The sequence below is a fragment of the Scaptodrosophila lebanonensis genome, unplaced genomic scaffold, assembly GCF_003285725.1.
Source record: "Scaptodrosophila lebanonensis strain 11010-0011.00,11010-0021.00 unplaced genomic scaffold, SlebRS2 tig00000024-arrow-pilon, whole genome shotgun sequence".
Classification (NCBI taxonomy): domain Eukaryota; kingdom Metazoa; phylum Arthropoda; class Insecta; order Diptera; family Drosophilidae; genus Scaptodrosophila; species Scaptodrosophila lebanonensis.
In genome coordinates this window covers 6,800,821-6,822,147 of record NW_022060538.1, presented here as the reverse complement: position 1 = coordinate 6,822,147, position 21,327 = coordinate 6,800,821, and the positions used below count along the sequence as shown (strand labels likewise).

Sequence of the window (21,327 nt, the reverse complement as noted above, 5' to 3'; positions counted from 1 at the left end):
GATGTGAGCACCTTCTCCATATTTATGATTAATGATGTAAATGATCAAATAGCCTGGCGGGCCTTCTTTTTTCTCATTCTCCTACTGCCTTGACCATCGCAGCTCATCCCATTTCGTCTGTCATAAATCGTAGTCCCACAGGAAAGTGCTACTGTTTGTCTTTTCCACATTGAATGCATGGCTAGAAACGTGTCTCGAGAGAGTTGAGCGCACTGGGAACAACGTCCATTTGATATTTGTACAATATTTAAACACTGAGTAAACAGTCAGTCAAGAACTGATCGTGCTCTGGAGAGTTTACATGACGAATTCCACACGATCAAAATATTTTCATATTTTCATTTTAAGAATGCTTACTGCATAAAGAAGGGAATGCTTGCTTTACCTACCATGAAGCAATTATCTTGGGATCAAGGATAGTTATTGAGAAAATGTAGAAGCTGCTGAAAAATTCTGCTTGGCATTGTGGCACAATCGAAATCTAACATATAACCAATATTAGGGTATTATCCCCCAAAATTAGATTCCAATTAGGTATTTATTTAAATACTGAGGAACCTTGCTTGTTTAAAAAGAATGGTAACTAGTCCTATACACAGAATCTCAGCTTTTTGTTTTTTGATGATCCTTCTTTTTACAAAGTTTAACTTTTTTTTCACTGTGTAGCAACTAGGGTTTCAAAGAATTGCTTTACATAACAACACTGTGTTAATAATTCTCTATCTATTCATCTTCCCTTCATTATACGAGTATATCACTGATTTGAGAGTAAGATTCGTATAGATGTTCTCTAGAGAGATATGTCTTCGACAAAAGCTTTGTCCCTCAACTCTGTGTCGGAGATGAATGAAGAACCCAATAAATTTTCCCATTTCAAACATGGCGGTCAATATTCCCTCTTTCTGGAACTTTCGACTGCTATCGATAACTTGTTTGAATCCACCTTAGCATAAAGCGGTCATCACTAAGAGAAAATTGTTTCAGTTCGCAAACTTTTTAGCAACGCAACATGGATTATTACTATGACTTTAGGTCGTTTTTGAATCTAGGAAGCTGTCTCATCATATATTGTATATATATAAACATAGAATCTAAATACCGACCACCGAGGACAGCAGATGCTAACAAATTGCCAACTTTTTTCTGCTTCACAGGTGAATATATTCGCTTGCCTCTGGATGAGTTGATTGATGACGTGCTGCGACTTTCGGAATTGCCACTAGAAGAAGAAGATGTAAGTACATGTCCTGCAAGTAGAACTGCTTGAGCAATTTGATTCTATTTGTCTTTTACGCTGTTAGCTAAATAGCGATTCTATTGCTTCAACATCGCAAGCGGCCGCCGCTTTAAACAACAACAATATTCCGTCGGTGGTACAGACGGAGAAGGATAATTCTGAGAACAGCGCTGTCAACTCTGAGCCAAGCATCAACGATTCGAAAGACGATTCCAACTCCATTGGAGACGAGGACAGTGACGACGATACTTTCTCCATTGGTTTCGGTTTAGATGAGGAGACCAAGAAGGAACTAGACGAAATGTTGCAGTCAACGGCGCCACCGTATCATCATCATCCCCACCATCACCACCAGATCGCTCATCATGCCGCTGCCGCAGCTGCTGCCCATCACCATCACCACCAGCGGGCGGTGCAGGCCGGCCCCAACTATGCCAGCGTGGGCAGTGGCGCGAACAGCGCTTTCCATCGTCAGACGTCGGCAAGCGGCTTCCATCATGGACCCCATCAGGTAAGAATGGGCGAGGGCTGCTGATCTTAATCCCTATAATTGAATGCATGAATAATTTGCGATCGCAAATGGCTTTGATTTTTTGATTGCACTCGGACACAACTTTCTCGAGTATTCGCATCCGTTGTCAGTCAAGTCAGAAAATATATATATATATATATTTATATATATGTATTTATACATGTACATATGTATTTGGCCATTCAAGGATCATCTGCGCGTCGTCTTCTTGGAGTGTTTTCGTCTTGCTTTTCATACATACATATGTATGTATGTATATTAAAAAAAAAAAAAGAAAAAAAAGAGTTTCATCGTTCATTCTCAAGCACTTGATCTTGGGCTGCTCTCATGATTGTTGTTCTTTTTATGTTTGTTGTTTGTACAAAGCTTAAAATCTGGTTGTACATTCATTTCAACTGCTGTCTGTGGCCCAAGATTCACGATCCGATGGCAATACATTCGTCAATCAGCTCGGGTCCGTCGTTGTCTGCCTTTTGGCTTTTTGTTGTAACTGCTCATCAAAAAATGTTCGAGGAGAAATATATTTAAAATGTAAATACAACAAAAATCGTTGTAGCTTCAGCATCAGCTTCAGTGTGCCTGCTTGGCGCTGCTGCTTCAACTCTGAAGTTTTGTAAAGATTCTGGGCCCTCATGCACTCATAAACCATCGTCGTGTTGATTTTTTATATGATTTGATTGAGCAGCAGTCGAGTTACCTGTTTCAGCCGCTTGCTCAGCTGGCATTTCGATTCATTTTCAATTTATCGTGAACTATTGAATTTTTCAACAAACCTGCTAATGTGGGATAGCATAGAATTGTTTAGAAGAATAGGTTTTCATACATACAAGTTTGTTGTTAACTGCTTAGGTCTGCTTTCTACCTAAAATACTAGTGTTGGTGGATTGATTAGTTGATTGGTTCACCAAGAGTTCACGCGACTGGACCAAGGTGTTGTCTAAGTATAGACGGGTCTACTGGCGATTTGAGCTTACAGCGCGTCTGGCACTATTCATAGATTAGTTTACCCAGATATTGGGTTCATATTAAGCAACTCTCGCAGTATAAAGACAAGCTCTCTCAAAAAAAAAAAAAAAACGTTTCTTAACTCAACTTTTCTTCTTAACGTTTCTTACTCTTCGCCTATCCAACAATATTCTGTTTCAATTCAAGTACAACTCCTTCTTCCACAAAACAATTAAAGATACTTTGCACCAACCATGTGAGATAACCTTATGCTATTCTGTCAGATAAACGATATAATTTCGAAAGAGCTCATATACGAAAACTTTTTGTTTATAAAGATATTGGTGCTTAATTGCATATTGAGAATGTTGTTGTGTTCTTTGAAGGTGTTGCATCACTCGTGGATTGCAAATAGTTACTCTGGATGACAATGCAAAAAAGGTAAACTGTAATTTCTAGTGTATAATTAGATGTTTCAGGGACCAAATGAATGAAATAAAGCTTAAGTAAAGAGTATATAGCTCTAGCACAAACGACGATAATTTCTACCTCATCTAAGTTTAGGAATACTGCGCAGATCGTTTATAAAATATCATCATTCAATACTTCATTAATTTGCGATTATTTATGCAGCTTTGATGTTTTTCGAAAAAGATATTTATTTAAGTTTTACGATTATGCAGTATAGGGGTTGTAGATCAGTGTAGAGAAACTTCAGGGCTTCATTAATGGTCGCAGTGGTTTGATGAATGAATCCCCTTAAATATAGTGCCAGGATGTAAAGCCAAACGGCTTAGCTCTAATAATGTTTGATCTACACTATTGTTTGTTGCCAGCCACAAAGGTGGCAAAACAAGTGATCCAATCATCAGTTCGAGACACATGTCTCACCCTAGCTGTGGTTATGCAAATGAATGGAAATCCAAAGGGTGGATGAAAGTACCTGCAGGTCTCTCTAACTATGTACATACATACATGTATGTGTATGTGTGTGTATTTTGCGCATGCGTACGCATTTAATGAAGCGGATTCCAAGCTGTGTATGACAATGGCAACAACAATAAAAGAAAACAGTCATGAAGTCAGCGACAATTACCGTAAAGTCTCGTTTACCGGTAGCAGCACAAACGACCGCACGCTGCGGTCTGCGTTCAACGGATTAGTCCGTGTTCTGTGGTCTCACTCTGGTGAGATGGCGGCGCGTCTAGCATTTGATGCTTTGATGTGCTGTCCCTGTCCCTGTCCCGGCCCCTGTGTTTCATGAATGCTCAGCAGGTTGCAAGTGCAGTGCAAAGTGCAGGCTACGGTTAAGCCATTTAATGAGCCAGATCATCTGTTTGGCTTGGATTCGAGGAAGCGCTTTTCTTAATCCTTTCTTTGGGATTTGAATTCTTAGTCAGAAGTGACATTAAGCCTGGCTTTAAAGTTTTCCGCTAGCAGTGGCGCCGCTTAGACTTCACAGCTAGCTTGCCGGCATCATTATGTAATGTTAATGTAAACAGTAATGTTATGGGTTATGTTAATGCATGCATTTCGCACTTCCTGATAACATTTAATTTGCCATTTGCCGCTGCCTGTTGGTTCATCTTCATTGTAGGGCTGCTTGCCCCGCCTTCCCAGTGTCTTAATTACTAACAAAAACCGCGATAAAATAATGAATGAGAAAAAAAGTACTGCACATTGGCTAAGCTTAGGCATCTGTTGCTACTGAGGCTGCTGCCTTACGGCGCCTGCGTTCATTAACCGCCGTTTGTTTTGTTGTTGTTGCCACTTGACTTTTCCGCGTTGCGCGAGAAGTGTTTATTGAATTCGGTGGCACTTGCGCGCCTCAATGACTGTCCGAACGAACTGTCGTCTCGGTCCCGACTTGATTGCATCTTTCAGTTACAGCGCTCGCACTCCAAAGCGCTGCTGTTGTAGTAGCCCCTGCAATTAAATCTCCATTTAGCGCGCGCGGGCAAAAAAGTTACTTTTAATGTGACGGAGCTGCCCGATTCATCGTCACCTTAATCGCTGCGCGCAGCATTAATTGTGTGAATTTTTAATATTTACAAAAACCTTAGCAAAAAATCAGCACAAAAAACTTTATTAATTATTTTACAGCATCTTTTGTGTCGTGTTTATTTTTTTTTTTAGCTCTTGTGTGTTGTACGTTTTAATTCAATTTATGTAAACAGTTTGAAGCCTGCCGACGACGACATCAACGTTGCTGTCACTTTATCTCATTTGTGAACATACAGTACATAAATCAAATTAATGACTAAACTCAAGTGCACTTGTTGTTCACATTCCATACCGGCTGTGGATATGTAAACTTTGGAATATTCTCAACTTAGATACTTGGATGCAAGCTGCAATCAAATGTATTAGACCTAACTGTATAGTATAGGTAATAATAACACTAATAACAGCAACAACTCTGACATGCACACGCCATACTAACGGCACTTTTCTTCAAAATTAAATCGCTCTTTACTGCTCTCAGGGCACGCACATACAGTTACATATTTGGAGAGGTAGAGAGAGAGAGAATCTTAGTTAAATTGCGTGTGAAACGCAACAACAACAACGACCAGCAGGCACGTTGTTGTAGTAGTTGAACAAACTAACACCAGAAGTTAATGACAAGACAGTGACAATTGAAATTCCATACATACATACATACATACATATGTACATACATACGTTTGTACCTGCAAGCATCTGAACAAAATCACATGCACACATTCATATGTATACACATACATGCATACATATGTATGTATGTACATATATAAACACTCACTGCAGATGCAACTGGCTGGAACGAAACAAAAGTAAACGCCCAGTTGAAGCTGGCAATGCTGTATTACCTGTTTGTACAGGAGTGCTAAGGCATTCATTAGATGCACACGTTTTATTTGTATACGTATGTATGTATGCCGAAGCGTGTGTGTGTGTGCTTGCGTGTTTGCCAAACCTCACTTATTGCTGTTGTTGTACTGTGAGTCGCCCTCTTCTTCTTTTCTTGCTCTTCTTCTGTTCAGCTACTGTCAGTCAAAAGTTGCTCATTCGCCTGCCGTCTCGCCATCGTAAACGTCACACATAAACTCAACGTCAACGCGCAAAGGAGTTAACATCGTTGCTCTCAGTTTTCGATTTTTTATTTTTATTTACACCTACTTTTCAGTTGGTTACCGTGCGTCTCTTTGATCGTCAGTGTCTGAGCGTCTGCGTCGCGTCATATTTCGATGATTTTTATCTCAATGTCAATGTCGTCTGCGCAAAGTCAACTTTGGCATCAGCTGCACACATCAACATCATCGTCATAACCAACGTCGCTGATGCCGCGAGCAGGCTTCAATTTTTCGGTTTAACGCCCCTGTGATTGTTATTGTTGTGCTGCTTTTAACTCTTAATTGCTGCTGCATTTCGACTTAACAAATTGTTCAATCGTGCATTTTGTTAAAAGTGAAAAAAATAAGAGAACAAAATACGACAGGCATAGTATTTAACGCGAAGCGAATTTATTATTACAAAAAGGTAATTGCTACGGAGTTTATGCATTTCTCAAGATGTTTCGAGTTCACCAACTGTGCATGCGTGCAGGGCTGGCTACCTCTCTTGGAGATACGCCCACACGCCCACGCCTCAGAGTATGCAATGGGGCAGAGTCTGTAGAGTGCTCTACTGGAATTAGTTGTGCAAATAAATAAACTTGCGATAATTAAGAATAACAAAAATGTGCCTAATGAAGTCGTCGTCCGTTGCAAGCCCGCCATTGTTGCTAAAAATTGTCGTTGTCGGCAACAACATGTCTGAGACTATAACAAAGATAGACAGATACACCCAAGCTCGAAATTGTAGTTACAGTAAAGCTGTGTGTGTTATGCCTAACTGAGATTGTTTGTTTTTTTTTTTTTTTTTTTTTTTTTTTTTTTTTTTTTTTTTTTATAAAAAATTACGAATATTATGAATCGAATGATATCGATTCTTTTTAAAGCTTTTTATAAGATCGTTGTCAGAATATAATACTGGGGCTACATTCTTGCAATCTTTAAGTGTTATTTGAAGTCCCCATCAGAATAATAATATAATTTGTATCCTAATTTGAAGGCATCGCTGAACCATTCTATGCTCAGTAATGTTAGAAATTTATTGATAATTTTATGTGGATGTTCACTAAATTGTTCATTGAAATCTTGCTAAAACACTGAACTAAGAGAGAGTCAATTCTATTTCTTTAGACAACTGTACCTAAATGAGATCGAAATTGATGACAGTCTGTGGCTTCACTTCATAAACATTTTGCTGCCAACATGACTCGGTACAGTCTTACGCGAATGCGAAGAAAATATTTTATATAGAATATTAGTATATTTAAATTAATCCTAGATCTTGCTAGAATTCAATAACATACATAAAACGAATATTAGAACGAAGCAAGATATGGTTGCTTCTATAGTTTTGATCATGGGTGTATGAATGTTCACGATTTTGCGCCAAGCCGTGCCGACGACTGTCGATCATGTAGCCAAGACTCTCAAACACACACGCGCACACACAAACAGATACAGATACCGAAGATTTTACAGATACGTAAAAAGGTTTTTACAGAGCAAAAAAAGGGGGAAAAAATCATATGGATTATTAATAAATAAAAATAAAAAACAGCGACGACCGCTGAGCACTTGTCAATTTTAACGAAATGAAATTTATTTCAATTTCATGTTGATCGATCTTGGCACAAGCAAAGGCTACAAAAACAACAACAACAACATATCTGAGCAAGTCGAAAATCGCCAGATTGATACATTGTGCACGTTTTTTGGCTTACAGACGCGGCCAAGAGACGTACAGAGTCGGGCTGCTTGCCTGGTTGGCCGATTGTTTACTTGCAGCGCAATTTCAATTTAGTTGGTTTTTTTTCATCGCCTTCTTGTGTATTTGAATGGCTTGAGTTGTTGGCCAACTGGCTGTTGTTCGGCTTATTGTTGGGGGGTTTTTTTTCTTACTTCTACAGAATTCAAAACGAAACGAATTCATGCGCTCTCTCAGATGATTGATCGCTTATTTATATATTTCATAAGTTCCCGGCAAACGGAGTGACTGACGAATTGACTCGATGCCTCGAATTGCCTCATATCGCGTATGAGATTTAACTGATATGAGATCCATCGCTCGTTTGTTCGTTTTCTGACACGATTAAACCCTTCTCACCTTGTTAATACATCAACAGTTTAGGGCCTTAACAAATTAATCATATCCGAATTGCTTTATTCCCATTGCAGAGCCGCATGCCGCCGCTAAATCGCATGGAACGCTTGCAGGACATTGCCACATTCTTGGCTCCCATTCCGAGCATGGAAATGCCCCCCTATCCGCACTATCCCAGTTATTCGTATCAGGGCCCGGGAGCCGCTATGCCGCCCACTCAGCAGTATGGACATGGGGTGGCGCCGCCACCGCATCATGGCCACCATGCAGCCATGTTGCATGCCACCAATTCGGCCCTTGGAGACATTTGCTCAGCCGCCGGTGCCCCCCAACCCCACTACGGCCATAACTTGGGCTCTGCCGTCTCTTCCAGCATGCATCTGACTAACTCGAGTCACGACGCCGATGGTGCAGCGTCCGCCGCTGCCGGCAACCCCTACAAGATGGAGCACGACATGATGTATTACTCGGTAAGTTTGTAGAGGCTCAGATTTTGGCTGTTCACCTTCTAACTTGACTTCATAACCTTTGGTAGAACGCTTCTTCGGACATGAATCATACCACAGATGGATTTATTAACTCGTTTTTGAATGATGAAGATTTGCATTTGATGGATATGAACGAAAGTAAGTAATAAGAAACGTTTATATTATGTACATTAGCAGGTGATTTATACATACATATATTTAGCGCCAAAGAAATTTTGTTAACAGCTACCGCTTAATTTACGGCCTACTTCCTAATGTTTATGAGTCCTATAAATAGTTCGTGCCTTTATTATTGCAAGATTTCAATTAACAGAATTATCAAAAGTCAATTTGGAAATTGTTTCCTCTTTCAATTCCTTCAATATTCTAATTTTAGCTGACTCTCCGTAAATTATTTCCACAATTCGTAAACTCTTTTTCAAATTAACGATTTATGTAAGCCCCAAACGCGCGAAATTTTAAAGCCGACGCTACATAGTCACACCCACATGCGCACCATACGAAGAGCTTTCACTCAAACTCAAGAATATTACACAGCGCGCATGCCAAAGTCACTCAGAAAGCCACTCGAGCAGCAGCAACGGCAGAAAGAAAAATGAAACAGCAAAATACGCACGCGTAAGCTTTGGCAAAACAAACACTCAAAAATGTACCGATATAGCTAAGCTTTTCAGTTGGCACATTTTGCTTTGCTCTCGTTGCCGTTTTTTGTGATTAACATAAAATTCGTACAATTAGTTTGATTTCGAGTGGGCAACGTTCGCACTCATTCAATCGCGCGTGCTCAGTGGGAAGAAAGAAAAAGAAGAAACGAACAGAAAAAAACGCCACAACGTCAACACAAGAACGCCGCACGAATCGAGCGACAATTCAGTCGAACACGAACAATCGAATACGATAGTGTAGTAAATACATAATAGGCGAAAAATAATACGTACATACATATGACAACGATCATGAGAACAGAAAGCATGCGAAAAGATGTGAACTTAAACGCCGCATAGTTGAAAAAAGTTTAAAATTTCCGTGCAGAACTCTAAAAACTAACGAAATTAATAATAAATTAGCACAAATTAAAATATGACGCACATGGCATATTAGAACGATACGCACATACATTGAGATATATACATATCTATTTATGTATGTACATACATATGCATATAAATACATACAAATCTATGTACACATGTATATACAAGTAGAAGCACGAGTGTATGTTTTGAATTTAGAACAGTTGATGACGCGTGAGTAACGCATCTGTGAAAAACGAACAATAATATTCCAACGAATAACGAACACGAGAAAAACCAAAAACGGCAGGCAGCCCATTGCGAAAATCAACAGGTGAGAGCGAGTGATGATGATAATATGGACTTCCTTGGATGCGTGCGGGTGGGGCGTTAGACAATCTGTTTTATTTTTATGCTACCGCCCCATCGTTTGTATGTCGTTTGTTGGTAGTGGAAAGGGGGGCCCTAGAAAGCGCAAGACATGCATATTAAAAAAAAAAAGTTTGCGGTCGCCGCTGCCGCGTAACAATTTTTTCATTAGTCATGCTGTTCGCTCTTTCGACAAGATCTGCGCTCTCTCTCTGCCGCTGCTCTCGGTTGCTGATATCAGCAAAGCATTCTCTCTGTTGGTGTTCGCCTTCTAACGCGCGCTCACTTAAGCAAGTTTCGCTGTTTACTATTTTTAAATTGCTGAGTCATCTCTTTTCGAAACAATAACGTTAAAGCTTATTAAAAAAAAAAAAAGTTTCATGCTATGTAGACTTTTTTCATGTAGAAATTCTAGCGCATTCACGTACATACATATATATGTATGTATGTATGTACACACATACTTGTATAATATGTAGGTGTGCAGGTAGTCTGCCAATTGCTCTCTTCTCGCTGTTCCTCTTCGCGCACATTTCAATGTGTATGCTTGTATGTACATATGTTTTTGCAATTGCATTTTGTAATTTTTAACAATAATAACAACAACAACAAGCTGTTTTCTCTACGTGTCTTGGGGCGTGCTTTGTCATATTTTGAAACAAAGAAGCATTTCCATTTCGATTTGATCATAAAACGTGCAGGCGCTTTAACCGTTATCTTTATGATTTCCGTTATATTCCTACGTTTGTGTCATGTCTGGGCGTGTGTGTGTATTGATGACGCTATTCATTTTTTTGGATGAGCCTGGCCATTGGTCCACTGATTAGTCTACGCATAAACATAATGCCAACTCATCAAATGCTGTTTAGTAGGACTTGACCTTGGTCTGAATACTTATCACCTACAAATGAATATGTATGCATGTATGTATGTGTGTGGGTACTTATGTACGTCTGTGTCTACAAATAAGTACAGGCGGCACCCGAAAACACACTATTTGGGGAATGCCGCTAATTTGTACATTCTTTACACATTCTTCAGTATGCTTCATTTTATATGTAAATATGTACATACATACATACATATGTACATATTGTGGTATCTAGCAGATATCCTAAATCCAATGCCTTACTATTTTTGCTTGTGTTGCTTTTGTAAGTTTTTAAATCATAGATGTATGTACATATATGTACTAGACATACATTTGTATGCACATATGTACTTTAAAGCCTAGATTGGAAACTTCAACAGTACGTAGTATAATTAGTTTAATTAGTTCATACTTTGTCGTCTATCAATATGCACGATTAAGCGTTTCCCATTATCAGCTGCGCTCCAAAGGTGTGTGCGCGCTCGAATCGACCTATGAGGCTCTGCTCTGCTAGACCTAGACCTTATCTACCTTTTCTCGTTGCCTTTGTAGCAGCGGTTGCGTAAATATTTTTGCCACATCATGACGCTGTGCACGTTTTCTCCGGATTTTCGTTTAGTTAAAACACTTAGTAGCAGTTCACGGGTCATTCGCTGAAGTAGTTTTAGCGATAAGATAAAGACACCGAACGAATATGGAGGGAAGTCGTTCGAATTAGCACGTAATACAAGTTGGACCAAAAATCAAGGAATCAAGAAATATTGGAACAGAGTCGCAAAATAAACATGAAAGTGAAACTGTAAAGAATGTAAAAACAGGGATAGAGAGGGAGAGAGAGAGTGTAAAGCTGCAGTTATCAGAATTATCTCTAGATAAGAGGGCGGCATTAATGCGACGACGAATGAGATAGGAAAAGCGAATTGTTGAAACATACATACATATGTACTTGTATGTAGGTAGATAGATGGCTGCTGACTTTGCGAGCAAGGCAAATTTAGTCGCCCCTTGGTGTGCCCCAATAAATTTGGTCCGTCGCCTAATCATATCAGCGGGTCGATAGCGCCTTCTCTTGCTGACTTGAAGTGACTAGGCAATTTTTTTGTATAACCACTACCAATGATCAGCGTATTTTAAAACTGACCTAATGCTCTATTCTTGCTTTTGCAGGCTTCTGTCGCATTGTGGACAACAGCACCAGCAACAATTCTTCGGTTCTGGGATTGCCCAGCGGTGCTACATCAGGTCATGGTAGCCACTCCTCTGGAGGTGCTGGTTCCCTTGTACCTGGAGCCAGTGGCAATCACGCAGCGGTTGGCGCAAGCGCAGGACTTCCTATGAGTGGTGCAGCCGGTGGAGCTGCAGTGGGCATGACCGCCGATCTTTTGCCCAGCGGTGGTGGAGGCGCGCAGGCTGGCGCCGATCGTCTGGACGCATCCAGTGACAGTGCCGTGAGTTCAATGGGCTCCGAACGTGTGCCATCCCTCTCGGATGGGGAGTGGGGCGAGGGCAGCGATTCGGCGCAGGATTATCATCACGGCAAATATGGCGGGCCATATGACTTCAGTTACAACAACACAACACGTATAAGTGCGGCCACACGGCAGCCCCCAGTAGCGCAAAAGAAGCATCAGCTTTATGGAAAGAGGGATCCGCACAAGCAGCTGCCCAGCGCTATGCCAACAGCTGCACCGCCGCCAGGAGCTACTGCACCACCCCTTCCGCCAACCGCCCAGGCCAGCGCCGTGCAGTGCCAGGCTCAGGCACAGGTGCAGTCCATTAAATACGAATACGACGCAGGCTACGCGGGCATGGCCAGTGGACCTGTACCGCTCCAGCTGAGCAGCAGCGAGCCAGGTGCCATGGGACCTTCCCTCTCGAAGGACTATCCCCATCATCAGGGCTATGGCATGGGTGGTGCTTATTCGGTGGACTACACCGTACGTCCCCCACGCACGCCCCAGGAAATTGTCACGCACAATCACACGTATTCTCTGCCCCAGGGTACGGGCTCACAGCCACGACCACAGGCGCGCGACAAGAAGACACCCCACGGGGGAGCAGCAACCAAACATACGTCATCGAAGGCAGGTGGAAGCAGCGCCAGCAGCCTCAGCGAGGAGGAACATTTGACGCGCGATGAGAAGCGTGCTCGCGCCCTCAACATACCCATACCAGTGAGCGACATCATCAACTTGCCGATGGACGAGTTCAACGAGCGTTTGTCCAAGTACGATCTCAGCGAGAATCAACTGTCGCTGATACGCGATATTCGGCGACGTGGCAAGAACAAGGTGGCAGCCCAAAATTGTCGTAAACGCAAACTGGATCAGATACTCACGCTCGAGGATGAGGTAAACAGGGTGGTGAAGCGCAAGGCACATCTGACTCAGGAGCATGACTCCCTGGACGCTGAACGCAAACGCATCTCCAACAAGTTCGCCTGTCTGCATCGTCACGTGTTCCAGGTAAATAGTAACATTCCCTAGCGATTCAAATAACTTGTAGTGTATGCATGTGTAAGACGTCGAAATAGCATTCAATTTAAACAACAATTTTATATGTTGATGTTAAGTGTATTAGTTATAAATAAATAAATAATATTCTGATTCTTTGTTTGCAGTATCTCCGCGATCCGGAGGGTAATCCCTGCTCTCCCACTGATTACAGCTTACAACAGGCTGCCGATGGATCAGTTTATTTGTTGCCGCGCGACAAATCTGATAGCAACAGCACAGGCACAACCGCGTCCAGTGCCGTGGCATCATCTGGCAGTAGCAACCTGAATGGACATGCCCACAATGGCATTGCGCGCACACAGGCATCGTTGCATAATCATTTGGCGCCGGCGCCGCAGCTTCATCAGGCATCTCCGCATGTGGCGGCCATGTCGCAGCAGCAACAGTTACAATTGCAACAGCAACAACAGTTGCATCAGCAACAACAACAGCAATTGCAGCAGCAGCAACAAGCCCAGAATCAGCAACAGCCGCAACATCCGCACCATACGACGCAGCACAAGGAATGAAAGTACCTGTTAGAGCGAATTGCCGCAACAACAAGTTGGTTGACAAACTTTCAACAGCAGCAACTGCAGCGCCAACAACAGCACCAGCAGCAGCAACAGGGGCGACAACAGCGCCAGGAACAGCAATACGAGTACCGTTACGATTTCTACAACAACAGCTATTTGTATTACTAAAGACAGCTCTTGCCAACATTTGCTTTCTAGCTCTCTCCTCTCTCTGTTCATACAGTTTGGCTTTGGCGTGTGTCTGCTTGAGAGCGGCAACATGTTGCGGGCAACACATGTTGCGGAAACAGTGCTGCTGCCACAAATCGAGCAAGCAACAAACTGATTTTCTTTACTCTGCACTACTTCCCGTATGGTTTTTAGTCAACGTATTTGTTATTTATTTTATAATTTTTAGCGTTTCCATAAACATTTTAAATTTTTTATTAGATAACTTCAATTTGCATATCATGTGTTACATAACAAGCTTCCCTGCTCTCGTTAAACATTAGGATATGGTTTTTACTTAATCCTCAGATCATGATAGGAAAACTTTAAAACTAAAATATTACTTGTGATAAATAATTTTTTAACTCTATATTTCTCTTAATTCTTGAAATAAAAAATTAAAAAACAGTCAACATGCCGGAAGAAAAAAAAAACAAAAGAAAATGAAAAAACAAGAAGAAAGAAAATCATAAAAGAAAGAAACAAAAAAAAAAATACAGTAAAGACCGACCACACACACACTCACTCTCAATCACACTTTCGTTTTACAACGCGTCGTCCAATACAAAATGATGCTACACACTACATTTACATAATAATGCTAATAATAATAGTTGTATAAAAGCATGTAAAATATATTTCATAAGGCACACGATTTGTAAAGGTTGAGAAAGATCGATGGCTGGATACTCGACAATGTTGTATCTAACGCGTGTAGTTTATAGCTTATACACACATATATACGTAGTTAACGCGATAACGAAGCAGTGTGAAGCGTTTTAAAGTCTAGGGCATTTATATACATACATACAAACAAACAAACACACACACACACGCATACATAAGGAACCCAAATAGAAATAATGATACCAGCTAGTGGATAATTCGTCTAAGTTATAGTTGTAAGTCTAGCTACTAAGATTTGTAAATAGCTATATATAATTAAATTAGCGCTAAACTGCAGCTGAATGTAAATGCTTCTTAGCTCGAAGGGTAGAAAAAAAAAACAAAAAAAAAAAAAGTTAAACTGTACTACAACAACAGCAACATGAGAAACAACTATATTGTACACAAAACTGTCACAAAGGCCACGACCTCGGCACCTTTGCAGTTCGAAAGTTGCAAAAACAAACAGAGTAATATTAATATTTAATATTCTTACACATGTCCTATTGCATAAAGAGTTTAACTATATAGTACATACGATTAGCGATAAAGATAATTGTTACATACACACACACTTACACATGCATACATACACATACGTATTCAAATTGTTGTAATTGATTTCGTATATGCATATGTTTGTCGCATATGATTTGCAATCTGGTGGCCAATAATGTGTGACTCCAGACGCAAGATGCGATATTATTTGTTGTAAATGGTACTAAAATTAAACAAAAAACTACTATGCGCGCGCCTGTAAACATAAGCAAACGTAACAAGGCAAACTTCGTACTAAAATTGACATAAATAATAAAACCTAAGTAATGCCCATGGGACACTAGACTAAGCGCTCGTCGTTAGCTTTTGAAGTTACGAACAATCGGGTTTCCCAGTTTCTTTGGATTGCTAACATAGCACAGCTCTGATTCCAGTTGGACATACAAGTAAAAAGACATCGCCGCTGGACTATTTGGCAATTCGGAGTGACTATTCAAGTGTCTAATTCAGTCTAGTGGCGCATGGGCACAGTTTGTTCTATTTGTCTATGTTTATTTCAAATAAATTGCTTTAACAAAACAAAAAACTTCTCAGCAACAAAAACAAAAAAAAAAAACGAAATAAAAAACGAAACTTAAAAATATATCATCGCATTGTGTTTTTATTTAAAATATACCTGAAAAGTTGGTTAAAGGTGGGAATGCAACACTAATTTTGAATGGCCGAGGGCGTACGAGTCGAGTTCTTTATTTGCAGGCCACCCTAATAACGAAATACCAGGCGAACATAAATAAGCAGCAGCCTTATAATGCGGAAAAATATAGTCGTCTGAAATTGTTGTTTTTGTTTTTCGTCCGAATGCAGACAAATCTATTGCATACTTTTGGGCAGAAAATATAATTCAAACTTGAAATACAGTATAAGATAGTAGATAAAGATTTTATCTGTTTGTTTTTTCGATTGCTGGAGCTATGGCTAATTAATAAAACGACTAATTAAAAATATATAGTCTATGTCTTTAATTTGTTACAATCTTCCGATCGTTAATAAAAATAAATTACACATTATCGACATTTACATACAATTTTATTGTCCAGACATTTTTTGAATTGAAGCTCATGTGTTTTTAACTTATTCCACTCAGCAGCATAGTTTTACAATTTTGGAATAAATAGGAGATGTGTGTTTGTGTGTTTAAAACATTTAACAATTATCTTAAAAATTCTGGAGCACGGTAAAATCTAATTTGTGAGCTTTACAAACAAACTTTTCCCTACCATTACAAACTAACGAGGAAGTTGTAGCATTTTGGTTTCATTTTTTTTTTATGCATTATAGTAGCACTATATAGTATATGTAAGTGTGTACGTAATCTTGTTGCTTGCCTTGTTTTTAATATCATTTGAAGCTTATTTATAATAAATTCATTAAAGCTAATAACTAACGACAGTAATTATCATCAACCGAGTTGAGACAGAGGCAAAGGAGACCCAAAATTGTAGATGAGTGTTCTCTTTCCCCAAACAGCGTTATCTCGTGAGACGCAAAAATCATTAAATTAACATTAATATCAATTAGTATTAGTATTAGGAGCGCCTACACCTGGAATACAACTGCGGATCGGGTGACGCAAGCTGATTCGCAAATATCAGCACATGGAATCAATGGGCAGCTGGTCCTGCTTAATGGACAGGCGTCGCGGATTGGATTGCTTGGAGCGCACATTGCTCCCGGGAGCACTGGGTACAATGGTGGCCCCGCTGGCGGTGCTAGCGCTACTGGGACTGAGGGGCAGAGTGCTGAGGCTGTTGTTGTTGCTGTAGTTGCTGCTGTTTATGGAATTACCGGAGCTGGTTCTCTCATTAATACTTGATAGGTTTGGTATGCTGGGCGCCGTCGTTGTTATCGTCAGACCACCCATGGTGAAGCAAGCACCATGCTTGTTGTTGTTTAACGGCTCCAGCTCGCTGGCCAGCACACCGTTTGGTATGGAATGCGAGCGTATATGCAGGCGTCCGGAGTCCAGCGACTCATCGCTGGCCGGATCCAAATGATCGACCGAAGCGGCTGAGGCAAACCTCTGGAACATATTCGCCGATTGCGTGCGATCTGCAGAAGGAACAAGGCATGACTGTATAAGGATGGGTTCGTTCCATGGCGAATGCACCGTAGCTTACCCATGACGCTCTTGGCGGTCTTTGTGTACTCCAATTTGAGTTCGTCCAGCTGCTTGGCACTGCACAACGGCGTGTCCACATCGTAGGTGTTGTTAAAGAGCGTATAGTCCACCTCGTATTCGCCCGTCTCCTTGCGGAAGGACACTACATTGACAAAACGATGGCCCCAGAGCACCTCCGAAGGCAAATAGCTGCTGCGCGCCTGCGTCGTCATGCCCGTGGACTCAATAACGCCCTCTACAAAACGATGAATGGTTGAGTTCCGGCCCAGACTAGGTTAGGAATTTAGCAAACTTACCCAGCATGACGACCACTTCGAAGCGCTCCTTCAGCATGTCCGAGGCAGAGAGCATGTACAGCGGACTGCTACGATCTATCTTATGCACTATGGTTGTGGGCCAGATGAACATCAGACGATCCTCCCCACCATCGGCGCCCACATGCAGCTCCTGCTGATAGAAGGGCAGCACCTCGCCCTCTTTGGTCACCTTCTTCCGAATGATCTGCGCCCGCACATGCGCCTCAATGATGTGGGACTTGCGCATGTCCCCGACCCTGAACATCAGGCAGGGAGAGCCATCTCGATGACAAATGACGGCGTTGCGCGAGAAGAGTAGCGTCTGGGCGCGCTTCTTGGGCCTCGAGAGCTTGGCAAAGACAATGCCCACCATAAAGGCCTGAATGAAGACACCCGTAATGCATTGGATGCACATCGTGAATATCGCCTCCGGACACTCCTCCGTGACGAAACGATTGCCATAACCAATCGTCGTCTGCGTCTCAACCGAATAGAGGAAGGCAGTCATCATGCTGCTGACCTCCGTCACACAGACCGTGTGCGTCATGTTCACGATCAGCTCGGGCTGTGTGTTCCGCAATTTTATATACTCCAGGTCGTTATGGGCGAACGCTATAGTCCACCAGATGAAGCCGAAGAAGGCCCACGATATGACGAAACTTGCAGCAAACACCAGCAGCGTCCAGCGCCACTGCGCATCGACAAGTGTGGTAAAAATGTCCTGCAAGGCACAAATAAATAATGTTAGATCTAGAAAAAGACAATTTAATTGGAAGTAAAAGAATAATCAGAGAGATCTAAACGTAATAAGGTATTTTAAAAATTGCAAACTACTTGTATAATATGTAGTCCTTTAATGCAAAAAGATCGTTTGCACAAAACAGCCAGATCGGATCACTCTAAGACGCGTCAGCTAGCTGTTATGGAAAGGTTCGCGTTTAACAAAGTATAGAACTAATTGGTAAACTCAATAGTTTGGCAAAGCATCAGTTAGTTCGGCAATAAACTGCTATCGGAACGATTGAGATTAAACAAGTGTTTTGTGAAGAAATGGCTGCTGATAGAGTATACATTAATTCTTTAGAGTTGTGCAAACTGAGCTCTAAAAGAAACCGGTTGTAAGATTTGGAAACATTGGAAAAATGCAAAGTATTACTGGTGCAGTAAAGAACATCTTTAGCGTGGGAGCAATATAATCTTGCATTAGTAACTGTAGCTTTTATAATTTTGGAGATCCTAGCGTTCATACAGACAGACCAATTTCAGATCTCACTGATTTATTAAGCCTAATTTCTTATTACTTTATTACATATTACTTCAGCCAGACTCGCTAGATTTATCGGACAGGACTTTCCAGCTCGTTTGTAAGTTGCTGTTTACCTTTTGCAATGGCTGTTATATGATATAGTGTGCCGATTAGAGATTATTTGATACAAATTCAGAGTTTCAAAGTTTCCAAATATATGTTCACAGAAACAACTACAAGTAGTTAGCTAAGTTAGATTGATATTCCGATCGCTCTTATGGTAGCTATATAAAATAATGAGGAACTTGTCCTGTAAATGAAATAAATTAGCCTTGGCATCCTTACATATTTGAGAGGTTTCCTTTCTCTGCATAATTTTTAGGCCAACATAATTTCTTCAGAACTTATCTATTCTAATTACTCGAAGTTTCTATTTGAAATCATAAAATGGCGCTCGTAATACTTGTATATTGAAAACTTTGCTATTTAAATGGAATAATTGAACGGAGTGAAGGGGGAGAGGGTACATGTAACTAGTGGCATGCAACCATGTTGCATATGCATATGAGGCTCAAGGCTAGCTAGCAACCCACACTCTTCTATGTTTCTAAGTTTCCTGCTGCTGTTTGCATAATTCCTTTTATTTTCTTTGCTATATTTAAACAGTTATTCGACTGGTCTGTGCATGCGGCAGCCTACATGGCCGCACGTTACGCTAATGGATGTGTGTGTGTGTGTGCGTAGCTGTGATTTTCTTCTAAATATAGGATGACAGATCCACGCACTTACCTGCAGATAGCGACGTCTTCTCTTGGCTACGTTCCCCTGGACGACATTGCACTCGCCATGCTTGAAGACCACACGTTTTCGAACACGCCGCGAGCTGAAACGTGTCTGCCGATACCTGTCGGGAGAGACGAGAACGGGGATAGGGAATGCGTCAGTATTAGATATTAGATGCTTCATTTGATATACTATATACTATACATACTATATATGTACCATATACTATACATGAAAGGTTGGTGCTTTGGTTTCATTATAATGCCAATCAAGTATTTCTCCAACCAATTATGTAAATATAATCCGTTGTCGCACACTTCAGCTTCTTAAGCTTATGTGCCTTCCGCATAACATTATATACCATGTACTTGTACATCGAACAGTTGCCAGTCAACACAAGTGATAAGAAAGGCCTTATACATATATACACAGGCGTATAATTATATGCTTATACATACTCGTATATAGAATTGTATTTGAGAACATGCACGGCTGTGGAAATGAATAAATTCGAATAAACTCTACCATTTTATTATCAGCTTTGATAAGTTTCTGCTGAATTCTTCGTTTCAAAAAACTTGAATATATTCCGTTTTAAGTTGGAAAGTATGCCGATTGCTGCCTTTTCAAACTCAAATCTCCCATTAGGGTTATCTACTGTAAGGATCGCAGAATGGAATTCGCATGTCGCACGATCATTAGAAGTCCTTCAATATTATCGGATGTGGAGGATATACTGGTCGGAAATAAAAATCTGAGGTTATTCCAAAGATACCCAGCATTCGGATACAAAATATTTAACAGCACAACGAGCCGTCGAGTAAACTCATTCTTATGTCCTGTACCCAAAGGCTATACTGGTTTAGTGCGACTGTATGTAACAGAGAGAGGATCAAAAGTGCGTGGCAGACCCCACAAAGTAAAGGTATACATATATGTATGTCATTGTGTCCGTCTCTCTCTCTGTATGAACGCAAGGATTCCAGAAAGTATAAAAACTAAAAACCCCAAACTTAATATCCGGATTTTTCAGAATCCGAGAAAGGATAAGCTAACTACTTAAAGCATACTTCCAAGCTAGTCACATATTAGTTTAAAGGGAAGAATTTTCCTGCCACCGTTTTGTCACAAAAAACAGACGTGGTGGTGCTAAGAATTCAATGCGTTTTAGTTTGATGGCTTTGTTATGACCTTCTTTAATATTGAATTAGCATACTTGAATCTAAATAATGTGAATGATTAATAGTTTTGTAATCTACAGAATTGATGTAAACATAAATGCAATTGAATTTCTTCCTCATGTTTATTCAAAAAGTTCCCTGAGACCTCTAACAAAATTCATAAACGGGTACTGAATATCTTGTCTATATGTATGTGGACATAGGGATACATTATTTGAAATGTCATTTCTTTGTAGCTCTTTATATTTAAGTGCTTTGGGACATAAAGGCACAAAGCACAGTTGGGGGCAATCCATATCGTATGTAATTTCCAAGGGAATCTCAACGCCCACTCGTACATACTATACATAGGTGTGATTGATAACTAATACAACAATAGGAACAGTAAATAATATCGATATATGTATATATAAAGTACTTTACATTCCCATTGCATTAAAAAATATTCATGCTGTTATCAGCAAAAGAAAATAATACAATACAATTATGCATATATACATACATATGTACATATGTATGTATAATAATTACTCAAAAAAAAATTCGATTTAATTATGAATAATTAAAAGTTGATTGGCGAGCTGCCAAA

The 21,327-nt window shown here is 40.5% G+C and overlaps 2 protein-coding genes across 8 annotated transcripts in view; one reads left to right on the top strand and one right to left on the bottom strand.

Annotated features, from left to right (window-relative positions):
* Positions 1-15,696, top strand: part of LOC115621718 (segmentation protein cap'n'collar) — a 52,470-nt gene extending 36,774 nt beyond the window's left edge. Inside the window, exons 6-11 of one of the 2 annotated variants that reach the window (XM_030515432.1) lie at positions 1,155-1,234; positions 1,302-1,748; positions 7,985-8,380; positions 8,446-8,536; positions 11,819-13,116; positions 13,272-15,696. In XM_030515432.1, the coding sequence (XP_030371292.1) occupies positions 1,155-1,234; positions 1,302-1,748; positions 7,985-8,380; positions 8,446-8,536; positions 11,819-13,116; positions 13,272-13,676 (2,717 nt within the window). In that variant the 3' untranslated portion in view covers positions 13,677-15,696. Of the gene's footprint in view, positions 1-1,154; positions 1,235-1,301; positions 1,749-5,954; positions 6,237-7,984; positions 8,381-8,445; positions 8,537-11,818; positions 13,117-13,271 lie in introns of those variants that run through there. The other variant, XM_030515433.1, reaches the window with a different exon arrangement.
* Positions 15,697-16,122: 426 nt separating this feature from the next.
* LOC115620570 (G protein-activated inward rectifier potassium channel 3) overlaps positions 16,123-21,327 on the bottom strand; it is a 42,687-nt gene continuing 37,482 nt past the window's right edge. For all 6 annotated transcript variants that reach the window (XM_030513865.1, XM_030513864.1, XM_030513868.1 and 3 more), the window contains 4 exons: positions 19,564-19,678; positions 17,529-18,249; positions 17,231-17,467; positions 16,123-17,162 (listed from right to left, as the gene is read on the bottom strand). In XM_030513865.1, the coding sequence (XP_030369725.1) occupies positions 16,702-17,162; positions 17,231-17,467; positions 17,529-18,249; positions 19,564-19,678 (1,534 nt within the window). In that variant the 3' untranslated portion in view covers positions 16,123-16,701. The remainder of the gene's footprint in view (positions 17,163-17,230; positions 17,468-17,528; positions 18,250-19,563; positions 19,679-21,327) is intronic.